Source organism: Manis pentadactyla, chromosome 14, assembly GCF_030020395.1.
Source record: "Manis pentadactyla isolate mManPen7 chromosome 14, mManPen7.hap1, whole genome shotgun sequence".
Taxonomy (NCBI): Eukaryota; Metazoa; Chordata; class Mammalia; order Pholidota; family Manidae; genus Manis; species Manis pentadactyla.
The window spans coordinates 69,089,756-69,099,909 of NC_080032.1; the positions used below are offsets into that span (position 1 = coordinate 69,089,756).

General features: G+C 34.6%; 1 protein-coding gene across 1 annotated transcript; it reads right to left on the bottom strand.

Moving 5' to 3' along the window:
* Positions 1-5,864: 5,864 nt before the first annotated feature.
* TAS2R10 (taste 2 receptor member 10) lies at positions 5,865-9,574 on the bottom strand. The gene is given in 5 exon segments (XM_057491287.1): positions 5,865-6,459; positions 6,461-6,617; positions 6,620-6,817; positions 9,156-9,203; positions 9,556-9,574. Coding segments are annotated over 5 exon segments (1,017 nt in total).
* Positions 9,575-10,154: the final 580 nt, after the last annotated feature.

Here is a 10,154-nt window from a genome sequence, read left to right on the forward strand (position 1 = left end):
TTTCATGATCCAAAAGCTACCTTTTCTTCTGTTTCTTCAGAGACAGGCTAGGTTCCACCAATAGAGTTGACGTAGATGATGTTTAATACCTTCTCACCTTCTCTATTGCTCTTGATGAAACCAGGCTTAGGAGAGTTTCCATCACCAGCTCTACTTATGCCAGTCCCTGCAGCCTGTGATGCAAATAAGGGACAGGGCTTTTGCATTTCACCATGTGTCCCTCAGACTCTGTAGGTGTGTTTTGGCTGTTGCTTTCTGAGGTTTGCAGCCTGCTTCTCAATCTCTGTGCTTCTTTTTCCTCCTTCACCTCTACTTCTGCCCACACTTTTGTCCATTGGTAGCCGTTTTGTCACCTCCTATATGTACTGTAGAGTCTACATATATGTATGTCTCCTGGTTTCACCAATATTTTTCTTTCCTCTTTGGTTTTTGTTTGTTTCTAGAATAAGAGGAAAATACCAATTTATACTATTAGTGTAAATTGTATATATGCTTATTTTTCCTAAGTAATCAAAGTAGAGGCATAAGCCATAGGATAGTCTAGTGTATAAAAGAGAAAGGTTTAAAATATGCTTTAGAAAGCATAAGTAAATGCATTTTATTTTGCATCTACATAGCTAGAAGGAATTGTCATCAGTGGATATCTATACGAAGAAAGAAAGAAAGGAGGTAACTCCATAAGAAAATGAGGAAAGAGAAACATTAAATTGTAATACTGTCAGTAATGACACCCTTAGTATCGTTCACAGAAAAGAAGCACCCCGAGTCTTCTGGATCCACCCGCTGCCCCCGGATGAAAGCCCAGACCCCTTGGCCTATGTCCAGGGCCTTTCAAAATCATGCAGTGGAAGAAAATGAAGAACCCTGGTTCATGTGACTTTATTACCTAATCCAATCTCATTGTAGGCTAAGTCTCCCAAAACAGAATCAATCAATTTAATAGTAGAATTAGTTCTATGCCCTGGAAGTACTGTTCAATAAAAAAAAATTTTTAAGGTGACTGCCTCATTCATAGAAATAACTACAATGTAGAATGTGAGATCATGAATTCCATAAAAAGGTGTTAATTATAACAAGCATATTTAAAAGTGTGAATTTCCTTAATTTTAGATGAAAATGTTTATTATCCAAGAGACAATGTTTCAGGAAGTAAGTTGTTATAGACTTTTCCCATGTTAAATAAAACTAAAGATAAAATCTTTATTCAGTATCTTTTACCTTTAATAAGCAACTGCATAGAGAGCAAATTCTTAATAAATATTACCATGAACCTGCCTAACAGATGACAAAATAGAAGATAAGTAATTTTTATTTCAGACTGTAATTTTAATATACAGATGCTTTAAAAATGTACTGAATTGATAGCATTAATTGGAACCTCAGCTTAGAAAAATATATTTTTTTAATTCTCAGAGAAAGTAACAAAATACAAATGAAGTAGTCAATCTTTCAGAAATATTTTAGAAAAAATAAGATGTCATGAAAACACTGTAAATCTGTAGAGAAGCTGAGTGTTCTAAGAATAGAACATAAACACAATAGAATGGAAATAATCAAAGAGCCTCATTAGTTTTAGCTTTATTTGAGATAGTTGGATAAGAATTTCATCTATTGCTCTTATATACTGACTAGCCAAAGTTTTTCCAGAGTTTATGAGCTAATAGAATATCTGAAATAAAAAGGTTTTCATTAGTGTAGTTGTACAATAAAAAACATGGTAATTAAAAAAATCAAATTCCATTAAATATCCATCAACCAACCTGGTTTACCCAGAATGGTATATAAATGTTATCATTTCTGTATCTGTAAATATATGACCAAGAGTGTTAGCACTATTGTATAGAGACACTTTTTAAAAATTCCCATCTTAACATATTAAATGAGATAAAAAACAATCAAAGACAGAAATCTAAAAGCTTCCAGACAGAAAATATAAACCCTTATAAAGATTCAGAGGGATTTCACACTTCTGTGTGAAGAAGGCAAGAATTAATGGCAACACTATAATGAAGAAAAATAAGTCAAACTTCATGAAAACAGAATAATACAAAAGCCCTTTTTGAAATATGTAATAAAAAAAGAATGTCTTGAAATCAATATTTAGGCAGAATATAGGAAGTTTTGAATATATTTATTTAAAAAAAAAGAAAAATTGAAAAAAAGCTAAAAAAGAACAACCAACTTTTGCTTTCAAGAATATGGCAAACCAGATGTCTGAAGAAATTCCCCTAGAGCAGAATATGGAAAAGTATGGAAAAAAAGTCTTCAGCATTATTTTTAAGTGCTTGGCCCAGCTGTCAGGAAAGTTAAAAAAAAATCCTCAGATGCCAAAAATGGTGAGAAAGTGCCAATTTAGAGAGAAGGTAAGTGTTGAAAACAAAGGTTTTGGAGCATTTTCAATATCCTGAAACTAGAGCTCAAGTTTTAAAGGCATGTGGCTAAGATGTCTAGCTTGGGCTTTTCCAAGGTTGGAAGTGAGATTGGGTATTTTGGGCTTTTTGAAGATTGGAAGTGAGATTAAAGCAAATGAAAAAATAATACACACCTAGCAAAAGGTTAAAATCAGGGGCACTTACCTCTCAGTCATGACACTGAATTAATGAAAGAATGTAAGGAGACTTCTTATTCTGAGAACTTCTAGCAATAGTCTTACTCATGTATATATGGGACCAGAATTTGTACTACCCATGTAGTCTAAAAATTTACAAAGTAACAATTTAATTTAAAGAAGCCCAAAACAGGAGGTGTCCCCAGTCAGCCTTGCAAGCAAAGTAAATCCTTTCTGGCAGAGTACACTGTAAACCTGACCTCAAAGAATTCCCACATAATGTTCTAATGAAACTGAGTCCAAAATAGAATCATAAAATAGGTGACAAGCAAGAGTCATAATCAAGAGTCTGTGCAAACAGTAAACTACTAAATCATCAGACCTGACAGGGCAGCAGACATTAGAGTCAGTACTTACTTACATGGTGATGAAAACTCTGGGGAATGCTCTTTTCATCATTTTTCAAGGAAAGTTAACCAAACAAATTTTATGTACTTTGTCTTTTATTTAATCCTATTTTCCCTGATTACATTAATTATTGCATAAATAATAGAAAATTTAGGAATTTACAGAAGACTCAAAGAAGAACATAAAAATCACCTACAATCCCACAATCCACATACAAGGGACTTATCCATCCAGTTTATATATAAGTGTAATTAAAACAGATTTTTAAGCAATATACCTATGTATCTGTACCTATCTATTTCAAAATTTATCTCGACATCTATGAAGGAACGTGTTAACAGTAATTAGCTGAATGTTACAAATATATGTATCTTAATTTCTTCCTCATATATTTCTGTGTTTTTTCATTTTAGGTGTAATGAAACTGTTTTGTAGTCAGGAGAGTGGATTTATTGGTAAAAGGAATGTGTTTAAATAGAAGTAAATCAAAATTTGCAGAAGTAGCAGTAGTAGAAACCAAAAACAAATGGATGTGAATTCATACAAATTACAAACCTATTTCCCTAACCAACACAAACCAAGTTATTTACTAAACAGCAATTTAAGAAGAAATAAAAAAATCATAACACATACATATGGCATAATGTTAATATATAAAGTGTCACAAAATTGGTTAAAAAAAAAACTTATAAAGCATAAAAAAGAAGAAACAAAACAAATGAACAATTCCCCCAAATGATAACCCATTGGTTTATAATTCTGTAAAATGCTAAAATGCTTCACTAGTAACCAAATATATACCAGTTAAAAAAATGCTTTGTGATCAAAGTAGCAATATTATAAATAATAACCCTGAATGATTTTGAGATTGGAATAAGACGGGGAATTTTTAATATTCAAATATTAGTAATATTAGTTCCCTATTTCTGCAGAGCAATTTATCAGTTCTACAAGAATTTATCATATTCCTTCTTATTGGAATTTCCCTTTAAAATAATTTAAAATACCGCACTTTCTATATATTAGCCTGTACTGGACTTTCAGTTTCTGAAATGCTCTCTATTCCTTCTTGTTTCAAGACCTACATGCTGTTTCCCACCCTCTCTCCTGCTCTGCCCAGTTACTCGTGCATTAGTCAGACCTCAAAACAAGCCATCTCAACCTTAGTGACATTTTCAATACTCCCAGGACCGTAAATATAATTGTTTAAATTCTTGTTTGCTATTTGTTGTTCTATTAGAAATCTTACCCATTATAGGACCTCTTGTTCAGTACCATATCCTCAGTACCTAGCAGAGTCAGTGTTCAAAAAATATTTATTGAATGAATCAAGCTCTTATATTTAGAAAACTTCTAGGCATCAGGCCCTAAGTGTAAGGTCAATGCACTTTTGCTGTCAAAATAAATCACTCGACTCATACCTGGCATAAATATTTACTTTAAAATTAGCATTTAAAATATGTCTGTGAGTGCGTTTGTGTGTATGAGTGTGTGTGTGTGTGTGTGTGTGTGTGTGTGTGTGTGTGTGTGTAAGAAGTCCTGAAATAGAACATTTCATATTTCACACTGATTCTATCCTGGGTTCAGTCTTGTGTCCCTAGGTGTTATTAGTGGCCATGTTGAGTCCATTTTTTTTTATTGAAGTGTCATTGATATACAATCTTATGTTGGTTTCAGATGTACAATACAGTGGGGTTCAACAGTTACCCACATTATCAAATCCTCACCCCCTCTAGTGTGGTTACTATCTATGTAGAAAGATGTTACATAATCATTGACTGTATTCTCCATGGTGTACCACTGTCCCTGTGACCAGCTTGTATTATGATTGCAAATTATTGTGCCCCTTTTTCCCCTTCACCCTCCCCTCTCACCGGCCCCAATCCCTCCCCCTTGGTAACCACTAGTCACTTCTCAGTGTCTATGAGTCTACTGCTGTTTTGTTCCTTCTGTTTTTCTTTGTTTTTATATTCCACAAATAAGTGAAATCATATGGTATTTGTCTTTCTTCATCTGGCTTATTTCACTGAGCTTATTTCCCTCTAGCTCCATCCATGTTGTTGCAAATGGTAGGATTTGTTTTCTTTTTATGGCTGAATAATACTCCATTGTGTATGTGTACCACCTCTTCTTTATCCATTCTTCTACTGATGGACACTTGGGTTGTTTCTATATCTTGTTTACTGCAAATAGTGCTGTGCCATGTTGAGTCCTTTGAATCTATACTTCTACCAGAATCTTTACTCAACTTTAATTAGTTCATAATTTTGTTTCATTTCAAATCAGTAGATTTGAAGACTATACAGACTCATTTCATCAATGCTCTGACCCCTTCTCCCCCATGTAAACTCTGCTTCCTGAGCTATTTCTCATAAACATCTACTATTACTCCTGCTACTACATCAAACACACACCAGCCAAAAAAAAAAAAAAGAACATTAGGGTTTAAACAGTGACAATGCAAGTGATCCATTAAGAAATTTCAAAAGGAGCCCGTCTGTCTCTGTCTCTCACATCCAAGTTCTAAATTTCAAGGCTGGTCATAACATTCCTTGTCTTGTTTTTTTAACTTTGGCCGTTTTGGTGAAAGGCTGTCAGCGCTTCAGGGAATACAGGTAAAGCACAGTGAAAAGTCTCCCCTTACATATTTATTCTCACCATCACCATCTTAACAGTGAAGAATCTTCAAGCTGTTTTTCTTTTGGGAGGAATGTGGGAAGAAACTGCAGGGTGGGGAAGCTGACTGTGCCACTGAATTTGCATGTAGGATTACAATCTTGTTGAGGGGTGAAATATCCTGAGATGTAGTCAAAATAATTATGAAAGATGTTTGTAACATTCAGTTCCATAGTTAAAACCAATGCAAGAATATGGTGCAAGTGCAACCAATTTTCAGTAGTTCGTTTTTCTAGATTATTCCCAGACAACACCCATTTTGACACACACATGTCTGTGGAGCTCTGAGCGGCATCCCTTTGTCACAGCACTTGAATTGCTGCAATATCCTCAAAGAGGCGTGCTGTAGCCTGCTGCTGCCGAGAATTAGGATAAATGAGTGGTCCTAGGGATAGACGGCTGTGGTTGTCACGACAAAAATAAACAGCAGTTTTCTGTCTGGTACAGTAAAACATGGTATTTCTATGGCAATGCCTATAAAATGGAAGGTAAAGAGGGTGATAAAAGATATCAAAACTTGGATTGCTTTCATACATGCTTCTGTGCAGGAGTTTCTGAATCCTGTGGCCTTCAGTTGCATCTGCCTGCTCTGTCTCCAAAGGGAAATGTTTAACAAGAAACATGGAATCAAGGACAGTGTAAAGAGGAAAATGACTCCTAGATTAAGCAAAAGCTGGTTAGTAAAGAATTCACTTTTATGCATGGTCAGCTGCCACGTTGTGTTTCTATTCTTCATTCTATAGTCAATCATAATCTTCACGATTTGTGGAAAAGTCAGTAACCATGAAATAAACAAGGATCCCATGAGAAGGGGGAAGAACCCTAATGATTCTATCTTTCAACCAGAGAAAAATGTGGTGGGAAAAATTTGCTATCTTCAGGAAATAGAAGATGCTGAGGCTAGGGGCAAACCAGACACTTGACTGATTGATAATCACCCATAAGTAACTAATATATTCAATTAGATTACCAAATGAATACAATCTGGAGAGAGTATCTTTATAATTGCATCCATAATTATTATCCATATCAGACAAATTCTGGAAGTAGCTAAGCCAGTGAAGATAAAGCCAATCATAGAGACCTTCTTGTTCTTCACATAGTCAATGCAGTTTACAAGTCCAATAAATCCATTCCCTAAACCCCCGAGTATTGATTCACTAACAGCTATAAAAATGAGGAGGCCTTAAACAAAACAAAACAAACAAACAAAAAAAGGGCAGTTCCTGTGTGGTAACCTCCAATGAGTTCTACACAAGGGTATAAAGGGCATATAAAAGTGTAGGCAAAGGGTCTGTTTGTGTTTATACAGAGGATCAAAGCCTAATTGGGCTACCCCGAAAATGAACTAAGATACGATATGAAAAAGAACTTCCAACACCAGCACTCTCTGGAAGACTCAGGCCAGAAGATGATCATCAAAACACCCCAACAAAGATCCACGCACTGCTACAGCTGTAGATGCACTCATCCCACCAGCTCCTGGACTTGCCATGGGAATGAGGAAGGAGATATCTAAGCTGGCCTGTGCATACAGTAAAACAACAAATTTGACTGCATCTATACTGTTGGAACTCAACCAAGAATTAGGAGAAGTGCAAATTGTAGTGCTCCAAAATCTTACAACTACAGACTATTTACTGTTAAAAGAACATAAGGGATGTGAACATTCCCCAGGAATGGGTTGTTTTATTTTGTCTGATTTCTCTCAGACTGTTCAAGTTCAGTTGGACAATATCCACCATATCACAGATAAGGTTTCACAAATGCCTAAGGTACCTAACTGGTTTTCTTGGTTTCACTGGAGATGGCTGGTAATTACAGATATGCTTTGGTTATGTAACTATACTCCTATTATGTTAATTTGTGTGCGCAATTTAAGTAGTAGCTTAAAACCTATACATGCTGAAGTTACTCTACAAGAAGAAATGTCAAAGAAATAATCAATCTTCCCATGTTTTCTTCCACCTGCTACTTCTATAGCTTTTCTTCTTCCTTCCTAATTACAACCCTTAAATAGAATTCGTGCCTCATATCAAATTTACCGAGTATCATAATTCTTCCAAGTGGTAAAGATACCTCAAGACAAATGCTGGGCATAGAAGCCACAGGGCATAAATATGCAAAGAAGTAAAAAGCTAACCTTTTCAAACAATAAGGCTTCTCTCTCACTTACCAACTTTACATTTCCCTGTATGGCCCCAGAAGATGACTGGTTAGCCAGAGACGGGTAAGATTCCTCAAGGGAGGAACAACCTAAGACAGGCACAGTCGCAGGGCGGTCATCAGGTGAGAAATTGGGGATCAACAGAGGTGAGGCTTAGAACCTCCCCCATCATGTTCTGAGAGAAATCTTCTGCATACATGGATGTTTATTGCCCTTGTCTAGCTTGGATTAACACATAAGTCTACAGGCACACACCTGATCATCTACATTTGCTCTCTTACAACACTAAACTCTGTTTTCTGCCTTTATCTCGTATCTACCTACCACTTCAGCATTTTATTAAAAATAATAATAATAGAGAAATGTGGTATCCACATATAAATCAAGTTTAAAAATCAAATGAATAGTCATATTTGAACTGACTGTGTATAGTTCATAAAGCATGAACAAAACCGAAAGCTTCTGTGATGACTGCCCTTGCACTGTTCACCATGTAACTTATTCACTATGTAAGAATTTGTACTCCATGTAAGAATTTGTTCGTTATGCATCAGAAGATTGGAGACTGACGAAAATTAGGCTTGGGGTGGATTAATGATTGTGCATTGAGTATTGACCCCCCTATACAGAAATTTATTGTGGTTAACAACTATTTGATCAATAAATATGAGAGATGCCCTCACAATATATATATATATATATATATATATATATATATATATATATATATATATATATTTAAACACACTTCCAATTGTAAAATAAATAAGTAACCGGGATGTAATGTATAGCATAAGGAATATAGTCAAAATATTGTAACAACTTGGTATGGTGATACCTGGTACCTAGAATTACCATGTATATAAATGTTGAATCACTGTGTTGTACACCTGAAACTAATGTAAGGCAATACTGTAGTCAACTACCCTTCAATAAAAAAAATAATAAATAAATAAATAAATAAACCAAATGAGTATTCATATTTGAACTGACTGTTTATAGTTCATAATGCATGAGCAAAACCGAAAGTTTCTGTGATGACTGCCCTTGTACTGTTCACTATGTAACTTATTCATTATGTAAGAATTTGTTCTCCATGTAAGAACTTGTTTGTTATGCCTCAGAAGATTGGAGACTGATGAAAATTAGGCTTGGGGTGGATTAATGATTGTTCATTAAGCGTTGACTCCCCTATACAGAATTTTATTGTTGTTAACAACCATTTGATCAATAAATGTGAGAGATGCCCTCACAAAAAAAAAAAAGTACAGACTTCCAATGGTAAAATAAATAAGTAACCGGGATGTAATGTATAGCATAAGGAATATAGTAAAAAAAAAAAAAAAATGAGGAGGCCTTCCACTGTACTTAATATAGCTGCCAATTCCTGATACTGCTTCTCATCTATTTTAGATTACTTGCTGCAGAATGAGGCAAATGTGAAAAAATGATTTTCTTCTCTTTCATTACATAAAGACATAAAATGCCCCAATAATACATTGTGATGGAATCTGAAACATCTTATGGAGACCCCTTCAGTTACATCTATAAAACTTAGCTAGTCTGGAGAAGGTTTATGCAGACTGAATACCCACCTACAATTTGTGAAGATGCAAATGAAAGTTTCTGTTTCATAGATTTTACTTGTCCTCCTGAGACTATTTTGCATTTGTTAACCTGAGTTGTAGAGTAAGAGGGCCAAATCTGTTCCTGTAGGAAACCAAACACAACAGAAACAGAAACTGAATTTCTTTACCTTTTTTCAATGTCCACATTTACATCATTATTTATGTGTTTATGACAGTTTAGATATATAAAGAAAAAATAGTATGTAGAAGTAATGAATAAAATTAACATTGTAGACACTGTGAATAATTAAAGGCATAAAGTTTTTTTTTAATTTTTCTGGTAATTCAGGCACAGCACATTTCAAGTTATAATGTAGAGAGGACAATAGATTATGACTCAATTACATAGAAACACTGAACAATTGTCATGTTGTGTAAAGGTAGGTACTATAAACCATTTTACCTTAACATTCAACATAGTTTATCTTTCAATTTTTAATTAAAACTTAAGCACAACTCTGGGCATGGTAAATTTCACTAATATTATCTCACAAAATTGTTGCTGTGTTTTTAAACTCATAGTTATTCCATCTGTGAATGCAGAAGATTATATTCACTACTTTTGACTTAAAAGGCTCTTAGAAATAATCTCTTATTTAGCATATTCCACTTTGAAGGCATCCATCGTTCATTTATTCACAAGTATTTTACTAAGAGTCTAAATATACCAAGCTTTCTTCTGGCCACCGAGGAACTACAATGATAGGACCCCAAAGTTTGTGTGGTT